Source organism: Paramormyrops kingsleyae, chromosome 17, assembly GCF_048594095.1.
Source record: "Paramormyrops kingsleyae isolate MSU_618 chromosome 17, PKINGS_0.4, whole genome shotgun sequence".
In the NCBI taxonomy this organism is placed as follows: Eukaryota; Metazoa; Chordata; class Actinopteri; order Osteoglossiformes; family Mormyridae; genus Paramormyrops; species Paramormyrops kingsleyae.
Window position 1 is genome coordinate 21,945,439 of NC_132813.1, and position 21,468 is coordinate 21,966,906.

At 40.1% G+C, this 21,468-nt stretch overlaps 2 protein-coding genes across 2 annotated transcripts in view; one reads left to right on the forward strand and one right to left on the reverse strand.

Annotated features, from left to right (window-relative positions):
• Positions 1-1,260, forward strand: part of hsph1 (heat shock 105/110 protein 1) — a 16,848-nt gene extending 15,588 nt beyond the window's left edge. Inside the window, exons 17-18 of the mRNA XM_023826054.2 lie at positions 345-506; positions 618-1,260. Coding sequence (XP_023681822.2) covers positions 345-506; positions 618-833 — 378 coding nt within the window. The 3' untranslated portion in view covers positions 834-1,260. The remainder of the gene's footprint in view (positions 1-344; positions 507-617) is intronic.
• On the reverse strand, positions 1,154-21,262 carry wdr95 (WD40 repeat domain 95). The gene is made up of 31 exons (XM_023826053.2): positions 21,142-21,262; positions 19,971-20,214; positions 18,717-18,740; positions 18,296-18,349; positions 18,097-18,180; positions 17,688-17,753; positions 17,273-17,503; positions 16,969-17,054; positions 16,154-16,246; positions 16,000-16,045; positions 15,860-15,906; positions 15,268-15,385; positions 14,857-14,926; positions 13,969-14,212; positions 13,243-13,348; positions 11,623-11,774; positions 9,907-10,009; positions 9,518-9,624; positions 9,348-9,427; positions 8,793-8,847; positions 8,648-8,693; positions 5,747-5,806; positions 5,374-5,542; positions 4,429-4,527; positions 4,232-4,290; positions 3,957-4,101; positions 3,798-3,837; positions 3,413-3,501; positions 1,896-2,086; positions 1,669-1,772; positions 1,154-1,555 (listed from the first exon to the last, which is right to left on the reverse strand). Exons 1-31 carry the CDS (start codon positions 21,207-21,209, stop codon positions 1,372-1,374), a joined length of 3,264 nt encoding a protein of 1,087 aa, XP_023681821.1. The 5' UTR covers positions 21,210-21,262; the 3' UTR covers positions 1,154-1,371.
• Positions 21,263-21,468: the final 206 nt, after the last annotated feature.

The following is a 21,468-nucleotide window of genomic DNA, read 5'->3' on the forward strand; positions in this document are numbered from 1 at the left end:
ATTATTATTATTATTATTATTATTATTATTATTATTCTCATACCTATAGGACTTTCATGAAACTCATTTCCAAATTCACTTATATCCTCTGGTAAACGCATAGTCGCAAATACAAAAAGTAGTATTGGGCATATATTTACAAGAGTTTATACAATCAGCTAATGCTAAAATACCAGGTGGGCTGCAGACTATTGGGCCAGAGTGAGAGCCTCTACATCTCAGATGATTTGAATATGCAGAGTTAAGTTTTTTCCATCTAAACGTCACTTAACAGAAATTCAGGTTAGTACTTTTAATATGTTTTCACTAGTCCTGACGATTCCATTTCATGTGTGGTTGACTAGGATGATAACTACACCCACATTGATACACAAGACATGGAAAAAGTGAGCAAGTGTGTGAAAGAAACGCAGGAGTGGCTGGCCAACATGAAAAACACACAGGACAAACTCAGCTATGACCAGGACCCTGTGGTGCGTAGCTCTGAGATCCATGCAAAGCTTCAGGTGAGGACAGGCACCAACGGTGCAATTACTGGAATTGGTGACAAAATTAGGATTGTATTACAAAGCAGAAAGACCCAACTGTCTTAATGTTATGGTGATTTCTCCAACCAGGAGCTAGAGAGCGCGTGTGAGCCAGTGGTGACCAAGCCAAAGCCCAGGGTGGAATCTCCAGTGGATGAGAGTAAGCAGATGAAACCAGAGGAGGATTCTCCAGCACAGACCACATGGGAAAATGGGACATTCAGCACGGAGGTGGAGGATGTGACATTGAAACAGGAGGGACTGCAGAAAATAGAGAAGCCTAACCTCAGTATGGAATTAGACTGAACCTTCAGGTGTCATGTCACATTACATCATATAAAGCAAAGAGAAATGCCAATTTGTGTCTGTGCTGTATGGCAAGTTATTTCAGAAAATTGAGTTTCTTTCCCAAAACATTTGACATGTCACTACAAAGTAATAAAGCACTTTTTTGTTCATTCTGAGTTTATGGAAATTTCCCTTTCTGTTACTAGTTAGCCTTGTGATATTCCTTTTTTGTGTGTCGGAATCATATTTGTGTTTCCAGTCGTGTTCTGAAAAATAATGCTGAATTATAGTCTCTCCTATATCTCTTAGGAAAAAAAAACACCACAGTGATGTTGTACATGGCTTGTTGTACTGGAATAAAGTATTTATTACACTCAAAGAAGAAAGAGATTTACTTTACAATCTTCCCATTAGGGCTTCACCCGCTTTTCAGTTTCACTGTTGAACTGATGCTGATTCACGAAATAAATAGGAATAAATCTGCATAGAATTTAAAAACCAGGCAGCTTCTAAGGTCAATGAATCAATGTCAACTGCCTGTACTTAGATTAAGAAATCAAGATTCACAAGCTGAAATCTCCATAAAGTTGGATGCTAAAGGTTTGATTCCAGCATGAAGATCAGGACTCGGCGAGATGGTTGAAGTGTCAACAATGTCAAAATACTTCAGAGAGTGGTAAACTTTGTCCCCCCCGTGGTTGAGTAGCTTGTTCGTGTGCTTGAATATTTCATGGCGGAGCCTAAAATGTAAACAAGAGTGAGCACAATTGGCTGACTGGAACTATTTGGCGATTCATGATGAGAAGATGATTTCTTTAACTCATTTATAGGATGATGTGGAATTTAGACTCACCGCTTCCCAGGCTCGGTCGGGTAACAGGCATTGTTGACAGCATTCTCAATGTCACTGTCGGAGATGCTGAGCGATGGCAATGGAGGCTTGCTGCGGGAGTCAGGCTGAAATTGCATTTTGAGTGGGGAAGTTACGCTCAGCATTACAAGAGACAGGCAAAACTGAAACAGATTAAAAGATAATGAAGGAAAAAAGATGAGAATGCAGGTACAGAACGAGGCACCAACATTTCTGTCATCTGCTTTGTTGGCATCCTTTTCAGTGTCCAGGCTGTTTTCCACTGAGACTTGGTGCCCACTCTTCAATGGCAGGGAAGCCGGCATACTCAAGGGGTCAATGAGGACCTCATGCGGGGCCGTGGGATGCTGCCAGGAGGATGGAGTGTGGATGCTCCAGCGATCAGCCTGCCCAAATGTCCCTATGGGAGATTGAATCTTACCCAGAAAATCTATTATTTCACAATTTGGAGTTTCCAACTCATGTACAAAAAAAGAGGACATCCAATTAGGGTAAGTGGGTTTATGGGTAATAAAATGAGCAAATAAATTCCAGAGTTCTTGGGGTACTAGACAGTAAGAATTCTCATTAAAATGATGAATGGTGGCATAAATACAATTTCATAAAAGCTCCTTGTTTCACATTTGCATAAGCGTATTACACAAATAGTTTAAGTATAGCATGTAAATTAGAAAATAATTACAGTTCAATCATTGTTTGTTACTCACAAGAGAGATGAAGCAGGCAATTATTGGAATGGCTTGATGGTATTAGTTTGTATGTGAGGTTGTTTATTAATATTTTTTCTATGCCAAATATTATTCTTATTATTTTGGGTTTCCAAATAATAACTTCACTTAGGAAAGACTGTACTTCACTTAGGCAACAATAATAACTTCACTTAGGAAAGACTGTACTGTATAAATGATTCATGGTGACCTAAGATTTGACCTAAGATAATAAGATAATAGTATTTAAAATCTATCATGTATTGTATCCCACAGTCATTTATAATTGTATAATGTTTGTCCATGGACTGTCATCTTTTAGCCAATATTTATGATTTTTCCTAACTTGCATTAGATATTTGCCGCCTGAAGTGAACTGAAACTGCACAGGAAGCAGAATAAATGTTTGAGAAAAAAAAATAACTAGTTACCATGACAGCTTCAGCTAATCCCCCATGATGAGAAATTTCAAATTGTCCACTGACTTTTCAGGCCTAGTCTTTTGGAGATCTTACCTGCCACACACTGCCTGACATCTCAATATTGCGTAATTCTCCATGGGTGCGAGGAATAAGCATGTGTGAAACAGCTTCATTTTGTAATTGTCATCCACAATATTAAGCCATGGCTGAAAAGATCCCCATTAGAGGTAGTGTTTTATAGCCCTCATTGCATTGGTGAAGAAATTTCTATATGCTGAATCGATGCCTATTACGTCACTGTAACTCATCCTTTGCAGCATGCGCAGAAACAGGTAAATTAACTACTTCACAACATTGTGATCTGTTCTTAATGATATATGTCCCTGGAATCTAAATGAATCATCATTAAAATTATTGATAAACACACGTCCAATGGGGGGGATAAATCTTCTTGTGTATGGGTATAAATGGGTTTGCACCTTTTTACTTAGGAATACAGGACATAATTTATGAAAGGTGCAGGAACCCTATTATTTTCTGTTTAACCCTTTCATTTTCAGGCTAATCAAGGCCAGCACAGCCCAGCTCAGTGCGTACCTATGAATTCCCCGTGTATGCTCCAGAGGCGCACGGTGCAATCCACGGAGGATGTAAGCAGCACTTCCTCAGCGGTGATCACCTGCAAGCTTCACGGGAGACAGAGAGAGTGCTGACCGGGCCCCCGCAAACAGCATCTGCCCCACTATTAGGAAATCATGCAAAAGAAGGGGCTAGACTTCTCATCAGGATCCCAGAGAGTATCCCACAGCTCACTAAGGGGTCAGACACCAAACACCCAAAGCGCATTACTGTACCACCTCTATAAAATTGCCATTATAATGATTACAACAAAGATTTTTGAGGGTTTTGGAAGAAAACACCAGGAATTGTTTCTGGCAAGCCTAGAAAGGCAGCCTACCCGTGAACAAAATCGGATATTTACCCCGTGATGCTGCCAACATGTCCACGCCAATAGTTGACAGCTAAATGGGAAAGACAGACATATTTTGTTACAGCACATCATGGGGCCTTTACACAATGATCAATTATCTTCTGCAACCAGGGGGCAAGTTCAAGGTCGGTAGGGAAAAGACTTTCTTACCCTTTGGTGCCGTCTGCTGCTGATCTGGCACAAGTGCATATGCATCAATCTCAAAAACAGAGATGTAGCCAACCTCATCAGCAACATACAGCCAGTTCTCCTGCTTGGAAAGAGCCATTTTGGTAATCTGGCGTTTCAGCCTGGACTGAAAAAAAAAACCCAAATTGCTATGAGCAGTCATCTGTCGAGACTTTTCTGTGAAGGAGCTAACCACTGAGGAATCTCCTTCCCATTACGCACTCAGAAGTTTAGTGCCCTGAGGGTCAGTAACGTACCGCTTCAAAGCTTGCCAAGAGCTGCCCTCCGTTCAGAACATTCCAGAAATGGATGTAGCCTTTTGTTTGTTGCAAATGGAACAAAACTGGATTAGTTTTTGCAAACTTTTCTTGTGTGATGAATAAGTAGAAATGAGTCCTGTCACACGTGAATGTGCCGTGTTGGCTGCAAATATGGTTGCTATGACATCACTAACCTCTGGCTCCTGATGATACCATGCAGGCAGCAGCCATGTGACCTGTGTTCAGCAGCTGGGTCCTCATGAAAAGGATGCTCAAAACGCTGATGTCAACATCTAACGTTATGGAGGAAGACAACAATATCGAGCAAACAATATATTGTTTTGTTAGGGAAAAAAGGAGAATATTGTGATGCAATAGGGTCCAGGAAAAGTGTCTAGAAGATGGAAGAATGAATAGATGAACTGAAAAAGTGAAATTGTATATTGTGCAAAGTATATCCCCAAATGATTAAAGCTTCTAGTAGATTTTCTCCTCCATCCATCCATCCATCCATCCATGCAATTTCTGTACTTATCCTATTCAAGGCCACAGAGGGTCCAGAACCTATCCCAGAATTTACGGGTGCAAGGCAGGGAACAACCCATGATGGGGAGGGGGGTTCTGTTCCATTATTTTAAAAATATTAAACAGTTTTTTAAAACAAAATATCATATACTGTGCATTGGTGAGAGATTCATTTTCCTCAAACTATTTTTTGCTGTGAGACAAGCAGCACATTTTTGTCTTCCTGCATTGGACTTTCAGAGCTCACTCACATGGGAAGATTGAGTGGGATTTAAAATGTTAAGCTGCTTTCTCTTGGTTTACGATGCAGCCAAAAGATATTAAGAACTTGTGGATTTACTGAGCCCATGAAAACAGCCTGCTCAATGCACATCACATTAATAATATTCATACTGCTGCAAAGACAATAAAATCAAGCACCGGTGGTCAGCCCCAGTCATTTCTCGCTAAATAATTGACAGGTTAATCCATTTTATAATGACAGGTACCATGAAATTCAGCGATGTTTAATTTAAAAGCTGATTTACATGCCTTTCACTTAAACCTATAATCTCTACTGTGAACACACACACACACACACACATTATAAAAGAAAAAAGGCTCTTTCTACTGACATGAAGGTGCATTGTACACACAGCCTGGAGGGGAAGGTGTGAGGATGTGGCACTGCAGGTGTCCAGAGACCATGTTCCACACGAGGACCTCGCCATCATGGCTGCCAGTGGCCAGCAGTGTGGGGGGACACAGCGCCATGCACAGGATGTCGTCTTTGTGGCCGCTCCTCTGAGGATACCGAAAACGAGGAAAGGTGTGAGACCAAGGTGCCAAACACCTGCATGAGACTGGTTTTCAGTATGAAACAGAATCAAGTCCTTTGTCCACATTAGCAGTACAAATGAAATGTGCAGCACCACCTCTCTGCCTAATTTTAATGCCATTTTGGGCTCCTTCCTTGGGAATTCCCTAGGGATGTGTTGACATTCTCACCAGGTCATCCGGCCATGGAGGCAGGGGTTTCTGGATGTGGAAGATGTCCTCCGGAGAATCCTTCCCAGTATAGCCGACATTTGTTGAGAAGAAAAGAGTGACTTCATAGGAATGGAATTAATTATTAATTCATGCGTTTGTCATTTAAACATTTAATGCTAAATTTCTTTATCTACCAATGAATAAGGAGAATACTGGTGCAGATTATTCACTTGACACACTTATCTATTATTGCTGAAATATAATAAAGTCAGTAATTGTGCACTGCCTATTCTATAGCGCTGATATTTTCCCTGTGCATTGTCATTAATCCATCCTTTTTATATACTGAATAGGAGGAAAGCTGTGATTTCCAGTGAATTGTCAAAAATTTATTGGATGAAATTTAAACCAAGAAAAGTGCCCTCATGTGGAGAGTTAATGCAGAGCCCAGCGTCCTGGATGACAGGCAAGCCAGTACAGACAGCTTGGAACGAGGGTCCTCCCTGCTTATTGAGCGAGGGTGACCAGGAAATGAAGAAACTCTCCCTGCAATATGAGTCATGACAGTTAAATATTATTATTATTATTAATGACCATGGAATGAAATGCGGCTTTTCTCCACACAATAACACATTAATATTATTGCAAGACTTGCATGTAGTAAGTCGTTTGTATTTCACTTCACATTAAAAATACACTGCTCAAAAAAATTAAAGGAACACTTTGAAAACACATCAGATCTCAACTGGGAAAAAAACATGCTGGATTTCTATTCTGATATGGACGGCGTAATGTGTTAGGAATGAAAGGATGCCACATTGTTTGATGGGAATGAAAATGATAAACCATACAGAGGGCTTAATTCAAAGACGCCCCAGAAAATCAAAGTGAAATAATGATGCGACAGGCTAGTCCATTTTGCTAAAATTTCATTGCAGCAACTTAAAATCGTACTCAGTAGTTTGTATGGCCCCCACATGCTTGTATGCATGCTTGACAACGTCGGGGCATCCTCCTAATGAGACGACGGATGGTGTCCTGGTGGATCTCCTCCCAGACCTGGACCAGGGCATCACTGAGCTCCTGGTGAGTCTGAGATTCAACCTGGAGGCATCGGATGGACCGAAACATAATGTCTCAGAGGTGTTCTATTGGATTTAGGTCAGGGGAGCATGGGGGCCAGTCAATGGTATCAATTCCTTCATCCTCCAGGAACTGCCTGCATACTATCGCCACATGAGGCTGGGCATTGTCGTGCACCAGGAGGAACCCAGGACCCACTGCACCAGCGTAGGGTCTGACAATGGGCCCAAGGATTTCATCCCGATACCTAACGGCAGTCAAGGTGTCGTTGTCTAGCCTGTAGAGGTCTGTGTGTCCCTCAATGGATATGCCTCCCTAGATCATCACTGACCCACCACCAAACCAGTTTTGCTGACCAATGTTACAGGCAGCATAACGTTCTCCATGGTTTCTCCAGACCCTTTCACATTTGTCACATGTGCTCAGGGTGAACCTGCTCTCACCTGTGAAAAGCACAGGGTGCCAGTGGTGGACCTGCCAATACTGGTATTCTGTGGCAAATGCCAATCCAGCTCCACGGTGCCGGGCAGTGTGCACAGGGCCCACTAGAGGACGTCGGGCCCTCAGACCACCCTCATGAAATCTGTTTCTGATTGTTTGGTCAGAGACATTCACACCAGAGGCCTGTTGGAGGTTATTTTGTAGAGCTCTGGCAGTGCTCATCCTGTTCCTCCTTGCACAAAAGGAGCAGATACTGGTTCTGCTGATGGGTTAAGGACCTTCTACGGCCCTGTCCAGCTCTCCTAGAGTAACTGCCTGTCTCCTGGAATCTCCTCCATGCCTTTGAGACTGTGCTGGGAGACACAGCAAACCTTCTGGCAATTGGCATGTATTGATGCACCATCCTGGAGGAGCTGGACTGTGCTGTGCAACCTCTGTAGGGTGCAGGTATCACCTCATGCTATCAGTAGTGACACAGACCGTAGCCAAATGCAAAACTAGTGGAAAAAAACAGTCAGAAAAGATGAAGAGGGGAAAATGTCAATGGTCTCCACCTGTTAAACCATTCCTGTTTTGGGGGTCACCTCATTGTTGCCCCTCTTAATTTCATTAACACCAAAGCAGCTGAAATTGATTAACAACCCCCTCTGCTACTTAAGTGACCAGATCAATATCCGAGAAGTTTAATTGACTTGATGCTATACTCTGATGAAGAAGTGTTCCTTTAATTTTTTTGAGCAGTGTATATTGCATTGGGTTTAATTCTCTCCCATGTGAGCAAGATTATTAAAAAAAAATCTGACCTCTTACAAGGGATATCAGCCAAAAATGACAAGGACATAAAAGGTATTGAAACCTGGGAAGCGTCCAAGGGACTGGCCGTCACCACATTTCCTTCCAGTAGTAGAGGGTGAATTATTTGAATAGGGGGCTGAGATTATTTTCATTACTACTGTATTTCCATTGTCTTTTATTTATGTCATCCATATAAGTCATCCTCTCCAGAGACACTCCCTAACAAGATTTTGAATACTCCACTGATTTTCTATTAGCATAAGCGGGGTGGAATGTTCAGGTTCAGAAAGTACAAATCCAGACCATGATTCTGTTTCAGCAAACCAGTTAAGTATATAAAGTCACATTCAGTACTCAGCAGGTAGGTTGAAACGTAATTTTGGTCTGGACTTTCTGGACTTGAAATTTCCACCTCGTTAACAATGGTACAAAAATGGAAAAGTACCATTGGGAAAGAAAAGGTACGAAAGGAATTCTTGGAACATTAGCTTGGACAGGTTTCTTGTGTCACTGTTCTCATAAAACACCGGCAATGAAGAAAAGAAGCCTAACATCTGAGGGACCTTCATCGATTTCAGCAGCCCACAGAAATACACTCACGGGGTAAACATGGATCCTCCTGTCCCAGCCCACAGACATCACATACCTGCCAAGAGGAGAGAAAGATACAGTCATCAGGACGAAGGTCAGCCGCCTGCCTCACATGCACAGTCCACAAATGTCACATTCAGCGCTCGCCACTTACGACTTCCTGTTTACTGTGAGGTAGGCGCAGTCACAGACTTTGTGACTTTCTCCATCTACAGGGGAGAAAATGATTAGTTACAGACAGACAGACAGACAGACAGACAGACAGACAGACAGATAGATAGATAGATAGATAGATGCAAGAATGCATGCATGCATGCATGCATACATACATGCATAGACTTTAACAGGTTCAGTAATTTCTATCATTGTTGATCTGTCTTCAACATTATCTAAATTTTTACTGAATTTAATTTGCCCCATTAACACTTTTAAATAATGCCCTAAAACCCTTTTATTTTGTTAAATAGCATGCAGTTTAATCAATTTTATGTTTTTATGTTTTTTGTACAGCACTTTGAATTAACAATTGTTATTTATAAATATGCTATATAAATAATCTTGACTTGACTTGATACATACATACATATATACGCAAAAACCAAGGACCACATAGTTCACACTGAATGAATATCTTGCTGAAACATGGCTATGTGTTGTTAGGGACCAAAGACCTATCTGCACCTCAGAATGTATCAGGCACTTCGCCCACCTTCCCTAAAAATCTTCAGGCACTGGCCATTATTGAAGTTCCAGGCTTTAAGGGAGCCATCCCTCCCTCCAGTGATCAGTCTGCATGGTGAGAAAATAAAGTCAAACCTTTATTCTTATCTTAACATGCCCATATGGTATTTATTATCAGGCAAAAGTGTTAAGGCAAACCTCCTTCCCTTTGAGTCAAAGGTTAGACAGGAAATAGCAGAGAATCCATGGGCATTTCCAAACTCAAAGACTTGAGTTCCTGTATCACAATCCCATACTTTCACCACCTGGAACACGACAAATAAACTGGATTTGCTAGGGAATATCTGGAAGGTATACATTTATAAAGTCCCTAGAGACACTAACAGATCTTCAGAATAATGCACAAAACGTGAGACAAAAATTTACAAAACTGTCAGGCCAAGATGGCAGTGTTGTAATATCTGTCCGCCAACATTAGACAGGTTAGAAAGCGGCTCGCGGTGGGGGCGCGCCTGGCAGAGAGCGTGTGAAGGCTGCCTTTAATCCGCCATCTGCCACTGCGCGTGGGAGGAGGTGTGTGCACTCACAGACTGCTCGCTGCAGCTGACCACCTGATGAAGCTCCTCACTGTAGCCACAGCACAGCACTGGCTCCCGGTGGGACATGACCAGGTGACCCTGGGGAGGCGGCCTATCCAAGGAGGCGGGGCAAAACAAGGAGCGCAGGAGAGAAGGTATAAAAACCAGAACGAAAGGAGATATATTTGCTTTTGGAAAACCGGATAAAAGGAGAAGAAAACAAAGAAAAATATAGTATAGCATGATCAGCCCATGGTAATGTTAGTTCATTTTTTTTAGTAGTATTTGTTTTAATATGTTTTTTGTTTTTTCAATTTTGTTTTCTTTTCAGATTAGTTTTATTAGTTTTTTTTGGGGGGGGGGGGCATCTGTTCATGGTGCAGACTGTTACCTCAAGCAGTGGCCAGCAGTATAACAATGGGAGGGTGGGGGTCAAATCATTGTGGGGGGAGGGCTTGCAAATATATATTTTGGTGTTGGTTTACCTTTACAGATAGGCACACTTTACAGTATATCTAACAGTTGCCAGTGGTGAAATTTGTCAAGTTTACTGGCCCAAACTGGTAGAATCTTCTTCCATTGTTTTTTATTCCATGGAAAATAAAAGATTGATTAGTGCGCCACGTTTAACGATGAATTATAAACGTTGTGGGCCTGTACATTGAGACCTCTTATAAATGGTGAATGAGCAAACGAAATTCCTCAACCCTCCAATATGGAAAATGGCTGATCCAATGTAATCATCTCTGTTATTGTAGTACTTAAGTCTTTAGCTCTGGTACAGTTCATTTTAAATACTGATAAAGTTTAAGTACTGGCCAAGACTGACATATTGGACGAATGGCGATATTTTAACTGATATATTATGCAGCTCTAACTTTTTGTCATTTTCAGTGGTACTACCCTTGTCTGAAACACGGTTTAATCTCGTGGGGACATTTGTAGCTGTGCCTATTTGAGATGCTCATCATGGGCAACGATCACTGCTGATAATTTAGAGGAGAGACGCCGGGTAGGCTAATATAGGCTGGTAGCCTATGGGCAAGTTTTTAAACTCAAAAATACAATAATATAAACATAATATATAAAATATATAAATTAAAATAGAAACCACAAATATTCATCGTAACACATTACTTAATGCCATGTTTTTATAATTTATAAATGCATTCATAAGAAGTAATAATGCATTCATAAAGCATTATAAATATAGCTATAAATATTTAACATACATTACAGGTATGTTTATTGCACCCATTATAATGCACTATAGTGCATGATAGATGAGAACTTCATAGAGCATTCATAATGCATAATACACATGGCTATAATGTGTTATGCCTTTTGATAAATATTCATAGCCATGTTTATAATGTTTTATGAATGCATAAGTTATTTGTTATAAATGTGTTTAGAAATTATTAAAAACATGGCCTTAAGTAAAGTGTTATGATTTTCATTTCTGCTCATTTTTATTTTATGTCAGCTAGTTTTGTAGCTCGTTGTTTTAAATTCAGTTCAGTTTTTGTGTCTCACACTTTGTTTTATTTTTGATTCTGTACTCATTATCCTTTGACCAGCCCTGCAAGAAAAAACTGCATAAATCAGAGTTAAAAAGTCTTTCCCCTCTCCCCCTTCTGAACAAATGGGAAACTAGTCTAGGCCACCAGGTATGACCAGTCCATTGGTAAATACATTACACTAAGCAGGGGACTGGGGGCCCACCGCGTCTTAAGGCACAGCTGGGAAATGGAGTCCGTGGCGACATAGAGAGCTCTAACAGAGGAGGAGTATAGGCAGGCCGTCATTTCCCCACAGATCAGGCTGGCTTTGGGGTGAGCCTGGAATAGGCATGATTGGTCATGGATGCCCCAGATCTAAAAAGAAAGACATGTTTGATAAGAATAACAATTCAGCTAATTGGCTAACAAATTATTTCATTGCTTTATTCCCCAAAGTAACTGACTGGTTTAACCAGTTTATGCAACTCAGTGTTATACTGGAGGACTTCAGGATGAGCCCCTTATTCTGACTCTTGACCCTCTTGGCCAGTGCTTTTCAAACCAGTCCTCAAGTACCCCCAGACAGTCCACGTTTTTACTCTCTCCTAATTGGGAGTAGTGATTTAATCAACAACATCTAAACCAAGACCAAGTCATTACCAAGACCAGAGTGTATTGAAACCGAGACAAGACCAAGACCAAGGCAGGACTACACCAAGTCAAGATCAGAAACAGACTAATGTTGGAGTATAAATAACACAACACACTATAAAATATGGAGCATAGGCACATCTTGGGGGTAGGCATTATGGTCTATAATTTGTTTCACAGTATAATCTGAACCATAGACATTTTTTCTAAAAATTTCAACATAAATGCTTTGTACAAATGCAACATTTTTTCTTTCAAATGAGACACCTTATTGGTTGCATTTGAAGGTTTTACACTCAATCAGAGTACTGTGTTAACCCTATAAGCACTATCCATTTTGAGCGTATATATTATTTATTACTTTATAACATATGAAATAATTTGAAATAGAGAATATTGTTTGGTTTATGATCCACTGAATAAACACTAACATAACACTTTTAGTTGACATTTTAGCCTCAAACAACAAACGAACATTGGGCACGTTCTCTTTCAACTGATTTGACGGAGCTCAACATCAAGCATACATATACAAACTTTCGTGAATAAATATTTTGAAAATATCAAGTAATCATCTTTCTAATAAATAGAATGCTGTGTTTTGTTTTTATTTCAAGTACAACTCCAGCCCATTTATTTATAGGTTAATACATAAATTCTAAAATAAATATTTTTTCCCAGAAGGGTAGTGTGTGGATAATTGCGGAATCGAATATGCGTTTTGTGTTCCATCTAATGTGAATAATATAAATGTTTTATCAATTATTAGGGGTGTTTTTTTGTGGAAAATGTTTAAAATACATGCCTCTTTGCACACAGGATTACTCTGGAATATTTTGGACGACGAGATCACATAAGTTCTCTCGATTGCAAAGATTTGCCATTCATGTCTGTGTGTTACACCTATCCAAAGATAAGAGCCTGGGATTAACGGGTGCGAAAATCAACACAGAAAATCAAACAGAGACAAAGACCGAGTCAAAATAAATTTGATACTAAGACGAGACCAAGACCACAAAAAAGTAATCTCGAGACCAAGACCGGTCTTGAGTACTACAACACTAATTGGGAGGGAGCAAAAATGTGGGCTGCTGGGAGTCCCTGACGACTGGTTTGAGAAACACTGCTCTAACCTACAAGTAAATGCAGTTATGAGAGTGTAAGGGTCATAACCAAGCATAAAGGACCCAACTTTAACCATGTTGTCCGTGGAAACAGAGAAGATCCGGTTGTCCTCTGATGAGATGCACAAGTAGAATATTGGAGCGGAGTGTCCCTTTAGTGTCCCCGTGGGCTTCCTGTTGGGAAGTAACAAGTCTCAGACTATATTTCCTTACTTGAATCACAGGCACTTGCCATTAATGAAGAACGTGCCCTAAACAACCCTACAGCTACTCTCCTCAGCTATGTGTTACTTTTCAGTGGTTTCAAAGCCTGGTGTTTGGGTATCCAATAAAATTCTGGGCCACTAAAGCCAAGAGAGGCAGATACACTTGACTCAAAAAACAGTGCTGAAGACCCAAGCATATGGACAAAAGGCAAAGGATTGCGGAGACATAGACATTTGGGAAACAATTCAGCAGCTTAGCACATGAAACATAAGAATTGGCCGACAGACAGGTAAATAACCACATTACCATAACCACAATGACAGGCCCAGTAGATAAACAAACCAGAATCAGTTCAGGAAATGCCAGTATCTAATGAAGGAATAGGATTTGTTTAAGTGATACGCTATTCTTCACCATTGGGAAATTGTCACTCCATCTTGCTCTTCATAAGATACACAGATACATATAAAGGCGATATACAGTTTTGGGGGGCATAGCACAGGGCTGGCCAGTGTCCAGCACCTCGGAGCAGGTGGAATTAAGGGCCCATCAGTGGTGAAAGTGAAATCAAAAAATATGTCCCTCACCCTGGCACATAGGGGTTCCACGTACGTATGAGTCGGTCAAGCCCTCCGGTGACAAGCAGCCTGTGTTTATTGCAGAAGTCAAAGGTTTTGACACCCTTATAGACTGAGAAGACAGTCTGGTCCCAGGCTGTTCTTAGCTGGGGGAGGCCGAGCCCGGGCACCGTCTTTTTGGGTTTTACCTCTCTGGTGGCCTCCCTGACCTCTTCCACCTGCTGCTTAAGCTTGGTTGTCGAAGTTAAGCAACCTTAGAGTCGTGAACAGAGTTAGGGTTAGGGTTAGGATTAGGGTGTTTTCTGAGCTTGTAATAAGAAATTTTTAAAATTATTTGCACACATATAAAGCATATATTTAAACATGTGCAACAGCACATAAGCGTACAACCATGCAAGAGCTCAAAAAGACACCAAGTCGCACACCTGGAAGAAAACAGCCATACATGCATGCTCACTTTGCAGCTGATAAATTAATTACCCCCCCTCCCCCCCAATTCTTTCAATCCCATCAGGAACCTGTTGCAGTAGAATTACCTTTCACCTCCATGTTTTTCAAATATTACCAAGAATTTCATTACAGACACGATTTGACAGATGCTTGTGCACCCATTAAAAATGTCAGATAAATAGCCATATCCTCCTTCCTCTCAGGTCCTCACAGGGCCATGGCTTGTCCCAAAGCTTTAAGTTTTAATGAGGGGGTGGGCTGTCTGCTAATAATTGCTCCGTTTCTTAGCTGTTCCATTTCACAGTAAAAGGATCAATTTGGTGCCATCTTCCCCTGTCTCAAACGGAAAGATGGCGAGCTAGGGAAGAGGTTGATGTGATCAGAGGATCATGGGGGGCAGGCTGATAGGGGTGGTGGTGGGGGTATGGGGAAAAAAGCTGGCCTTACCGATAACGAGGGCAGTCAGCTCATGGTTCGAGGTAGAGATAACGGTGGAGGTGCTCGCGAAATACCGTACCTGAAATTCATTGTCAGAAAATTATTCAATAAGCTGCCAGGTCTGTGGTCCCTGACAATATAATATAAAATGATTTAGTGTGAATGGTATATAGTATACACACTTATAGATGGAGTAAAATCTTGTCAAACTACATGATGGTTATTTTTGTATGGTGGTCTCATGATTGTTGTTTCTATCTACATGACAATTTTGCCCATAAGAACATCATATTCAGCTAAAAAACTGCAGGCTGGCACACTTCCACCTAAGGAAGCTAAAAGTATGTTAATTATGCTGCTGAAATGGGCCAAACGCAGCGAGACCGAGTTAAGCTCTTTGGGATATAGACAGTAAGTTACCTCGTTCACCCAGTCATCATGAACCTTCCACCGAATAAATCGCACACTTGGGGATAGAACAACGTTTTCTATGGCAACACTGGGCACATTTTCGACTTTTGGTGATTTTTTCCACATTCTATGAAAGATAGTAAAAAAATTTAAAAGATATCTGCTCTGGGATGGATGTCTCAAACCTCGACTCCATGCACAAAATTTACATATGCTAATTTTCTTGACAAATTTCTGTTTCCTCATGTCAAAAGATATTTTTGTCCTTCTTACTTTTAGGATACTTTTCCAGTTTACTAATTAGTAATGTAACACTATTGTCTCCCACAGAATCCCTTTTGGATTCTTCTAATCAGTGATTCCATGGATACAAGGCAAATATGACAATTCTAGGGGCTATTTCCATTGCAATTATCTGCTTCTTACCCACCCGAATGTTTTGAAATGTAAAATATTATTGCACAGCATAACACTCGCTAAAAGTGAATGAGTTTGTTCTCATTCTGCTAAGGAAGCATAAATAGAATGATCAGATAATGACTTGTGTCTGTGAATGCTTCACCTTGATACTGACTCATAGAAAAATGGCTAGTAGATTTACCTCAGTGTTTCTCCAACCATTTCCATTAATATGATGTTCACGCAGCCCTGGAATGCGAAACAATAGTAGGATCAAATAAGTGAAGCCAAATTTTGCGCCCATATAATTGAATCAGAAGAGATCAGATGAATGGTGGTTACCTGAGCATCTCCAAACAGGATCACACACTCATCAGGGCCTTTGTAGCTGTGGGAGGTGGGAGAATCATTGTGTTACTGTTCCAGACTGTGGTCACCAACATGAGTGTGAGTGTGCATGTGGGATTGTGATTACATAGTATTGAATGCTGCTCACCAGTAGTCCAACTTTAAAGGTATGGTCTCCAGGGCACCGATTTGGCAGTAAGGGTCCAGGGACGAAAACTCATAGAACTGGATCTCCCGATCCCTGGGGGAACAGGAGACACTGAGTTGCTGCCAAATGGACCCTACACTCCCAGAAAAAAGGGTAAATATTTGTACCTTTGCTTGTCACTGGGGCTGTGCCCTCATGGTCTGCCAATTGTACCCATAGCTTTTGGTAATTGTATCTTTTATGGTACAGAAATGGACTCTGGGGAACATTTTTGTACCATTAATGATACATTAATATGGTTTTTACCTTTGGGATGTCCGTTTCTGTACCTTAAAATGTGCAGTTACAGCCCCAGTGACAAGCAAAGGTACCAAAATAAAACAAGTAAAGTATGAGAGTGTACATTTTTTGAATGAACCATCCGTTTTCTATAACCTGTGCAGGGTTGCAGTAAGCTTATCCCAAGAAACATGTTGAAAGAAGCAAATACAGCCTGGACAGGGCACATGGCATTAATGGAAATTTAGAGATAGCAACCCAACCCAGATGTTTTTACACTGTAGGACGTAATCCACCATGTGAACATGCAACCTCCAAACACATACAAAATGGGACTAAAATAAAACTGAGTTGTTGTCACTTCATTATTAATTGTTTTTGACACAACTTCATTTGCCATAGATGAAATTATCCCAAATACCTTCCATATACCAACTTCAGCTCTTCATTTTAAGTCATGTTTTACTGCTGCTTTGTCAGCACCATGGTTAACTATTATTCCATTAAGTCTATTATTAGTCTATCTACATGGTTACCCCGTTCCAATGATCAGCTTGTTGAACTGCGGCATCGTGATAAAATCAGTTGCCCATTTTGGCTTTCGATTCACTGGTCTTTCTTGCTGGATAAAAGAAAAGAAATTTGGAAAGTACAAATTACATGCTATTAACTGGCCAGAGGATGTTTGGGTTGTGTATAAACCATTCAAAACCCATCAAAAGCTTTGCTATGAATTAAAATAGACTCCAAAAGAGATTAATATTTTCCGAAAACAATGGAAAAAATGCACACATCAAAAAGATACAGACTATACGGCACATAAAACAAAAAAACACTTACGAACACCATCTTGCGTTTCTTCAGCTGAAGCTCAGGGGTCCAGTAGAAGGCTGTCCCGTCTTCCCGGATGGTGACCACAGTGCCATTAGGGCTGTAGCAGATCCTTACCATTGGCTCCCCATGGCACATGGTCACAGTGGAGCCAGGAAGAACAAATGCCACCTGCTTGCTACGAGAAATGGACTCTTCCTTCTCCTTGTATTCCAGCTGCATGTAGGTGCAGAAATCATCCTACAGAGAGTCAGGCACAGGGATCAGTAGGGATGGCAATGCAGAAAACTATGAGCAAACACTCACATCATGAAGCACATACTCATACATAATGATTAATATCTGTTAAGACCTGATAATTACTTATAAATATTTGTCACATGAAAAAAATCATTTTGAGATCCAAGTTAGGGATCAATCTTACCCATCGTATCTTGCCATTTCCCAAGTAGTCGATCTTCTTGAAGAGCTCCTGGATTAGCTCATTCTTCTGCAGTATTCAGAAGATATAAAAAAGAGTGAGAAATTTACTATAAGATCGTTTAATTTAGTCAAAATATATAAGCTTCATTATGCCCCTTGAACAAAGCAACCGGAGTTTAGTGAATGAGTATGGAGTGCTTCTCTATTTTGTAAGAATCAGATTCTAAACACAAAATTGTTCTTAGGTTAAGACACCTGGCATTCACACAACAAAGTTATTTTATCCAATTAACTGCTTCTAGACATAGTGATATGTAGCCACCCCACCCTACAAAGTGGGCTGTGATAGATTACCAGCTCCGTGATAAATATCTTACAACTTCATGTAATATTTATGATAAGCGTCTTACAACTTTATGTAATCCACAGCATTTCTTAACCATCAAGCTGAAATTCATCATGTCCAATGATTTCTTGCCACCTTTTTCATATTCCTGCAAGAAACAATATTTTTATGTCACAAATACTCAAATGATGAGGATTCAAAAATAATACTTTTTTTTTTTTTGCTTTTTTGCATGTTCAGCCTCTTTTAAATAAATAACTCACCTCAAATGCATATTTCAGGCTCATTAGATTTTCAAGTGTTACCTTCTCCTCAATCTATTAAAATGACAACACATTCAGTATTTATTTCTAAGATGTCACACATGATGAACTGCAGCTATTATAAAAGTTTTAATGCTTAAAACTAAACATAATATCTCACACATAACTATGGCTCAAGCATTCTTAGCATCAGAACACAGCTCCCCCTTGTGTTCATCTATCTAACTAAAAGTGAAAGTAACAAAATATCAGCATCTAAGCAATTTAACCCAAACACAGTGTTCTAAAGATAATTACACTTTAGATTTCAGTCAAAATGCTAAAGTGTGTGGGTTCTAACTACACAATGGATGTTTACTCCAAAATACGTTTAAAACAACTAGAACAATGACAGGCATGGCTCAATCAAAATCCCACTTACCAAGCAATTTAGCAAATCTGAATGCTTGAAAAAAGCAAGTTTAATAGTTAAGATAGGAAACCATACAGTTAAACATTTTAGTATTTTGGTCCATTAAATTTGGAAGGAATAAAGGGAAAACAAAAATTATCAAAAATGCATAGAGATACATCTAATTGTGGTATGTCTAAGGGGAGTTAATATGCTCTCTCTGTTGTTCCCATTTCAGGGAGATGCATGTCTGAAGTATCATCAGTGACACTCTCTGGTTTTCTACCTGTTCCCTAGCAACCCATGTATTCCAACCTATGACAACTCTTTGATCAAACATTAATAAATCACAGGTAACACAGCCAATGTCCTTTGGAAAGCAGCACTGAAGGATGTATGAGTCACCTCTGTTTACAAAACAAGCCAATAAGTGACTTCATCGCTAATGGCATTAGATGTGTTTTGAGGAGTGAAAGGTAACATTTCTGTGAAGAGTATGATGCATGCATCTATGAATTTAATTGAAGTGGAACTGGTATCTGACCACAGTCTTGATGTATTGTGACTTTTGGTGTCTTTTATAAATATTCTCCAGTGGAACATTCCAGCAAAGACTTCTGGAGAAACAGCTGTTTGAGATTTGCTTGGGTTCTTTTTTTACTATATTATAAACCATTAGCATCGTCTTCACTTTCTATTTTAATTCATAGCAAAGGTTTTGATGGGTTTTGAACGGTTTACACACAACACAAACATCCTCTGTTAAGTACATAAGTATCAGGCAATTTGCTGTGTAGACTTGTAGCTTGTAACATAAGCTGAAACTCCAGTGACATCTTCAGGCTGCAGAAATTCAAGATGTGCCCTCCACAGAATTCATATTCCACATCAGAAAAATAAAAAAAATCAAATTCAAGCCACACTGACATCTACCCAAGCAATTAGCAATAATAAACAGCCTTCCATAACAATAAAAAAACTTAAACAATTGATAATTTGACTAATAAGAATCCTGTATATCATTACCATACTGTAGGAAGAGCCCTTCAACATTGAAAAAAGTCATTAAGACCACACACTGTAAACAAAATGGACAATAAACTGAAATAGCTGCTTTTTGAAATTGTCTATGTGTTTTACAATATCAATGTAGATTCAAACAATAAAAATAAGATTATTTAACTTTTATTTGTCACACAAAATAAGAGACATACAGATATAGAAGAAATAATATCTGTATTGACATATTCAGATTCAGAACTATGAAAATAGAGTGAAACTTACCTTAAGCTTGTAGAAGCTCCGCATAGATTCGGTAATACGGAGGTGCCGTTCGGCCAAGGAGAACATGTTGCCAAGAGGAACCGAGTGCCGCCGCTGTGCCTGCCTTAGAATCTCTCGCTGCAGCCACTCCGGGTGCTCTCTCCTGTCTTTGGAGTCATCACGCTTCAGAATGCATCTGCCATCCAGGGTTAATCTGTCACTCTGCTGGGCATCACGGGCTCTAGGTCCAAGCTCAGCTAGGACACTGAAAGGGGAAAAATATCTCATACATTCATTGAAGCCTGATTTATAGTTTAATTTTTTTTTTTTTAATCTGAAGAAAACATTTTATTAAACATCGATCAAAAATGCTCTTTGTCACTGCAAGAAAGCCAGTTTCCGTCCAATAATTTTCTGTTCATTATCTAACCAGCAGTTGTGGTGAACCTGGAGCCTGTCAATTATTATGGCAATACACCACCCCATTTGTAAAGCTCCTAATGCAGATGCATGTAATATGTACCCCAATGGATTTCACTCAGGAACCTAAAATGTGCTATGCAATTCCAATAGAGACCATTTACTTTTCAGTCAATTTTTTTTTCATCTGATTGACTGATATACCAGGGTTTTTATCCTCAAATACCAGCTAGAATGGCTGGTCTCCCCAAACGCTGGCCAGGCATGAGATCAGCACCGCTAAGGTGCTAAGCACTACTGTACTGATTCTTCATGGTGCCCTTATGCATGTGTCAGGATTCTTTGGGTGCAATAATGACACAATAAAAGGCAGAGAAAATACCCGACAAGAAACTTGGGAAAGCCCACACAAAAATGTAACCATGGCAATAAATCAGCTTCTGTTAATCAATATTCAAGCTTACTGTAAGGGCTAATTCTTAATTTACAGTCCTCCACGGCATTGCCTCTATTGCCCTAACAACAGTAAACAAACACCACAAAACCAATATTCCCTGACATACAGACAAAACCATGAGGCCTGAAACATTCTGATTACCAGGATGCTCAACCACGCACCAATGGTTGGTTAAACCTTAACTTAACTTAACTTAACTTAAAAAATATTCCTTTGGTCATTCCCCAAATTCGTCTACCAGATTGTAAGCATCTATTTCAGTATAAGATATATGGGGGCAGATTAAGTAAAGATCCCAACATGAAAGCACAATACCTGGGGATACGCAGAGTCTCCAGCTTCCCCAACGCAGATGTAGCGCGAGCTTTCTTCCCTAAAGGCATTTCCAGTTGTAATGAAATAGCTCTCTCATCAGGAATGCTGCTGCCTTGCTTGTTTGGCCGTTGTCATTAGACGCCAGCTGCCTGTTGCTGGCTTGCTTCCCTTGTAGTCCGTCCTACATTTCACAGATGCTTTCAGCCGACTCAGTTCAGCCAGGTCTCATGTTACCTGCTACTCTACTGTTACACATCAGGTGGAATGTCAGGAGAATGGAATAGAATAATGAATAAAATGGAGCTATTTTATTAATCCCTATAGGAA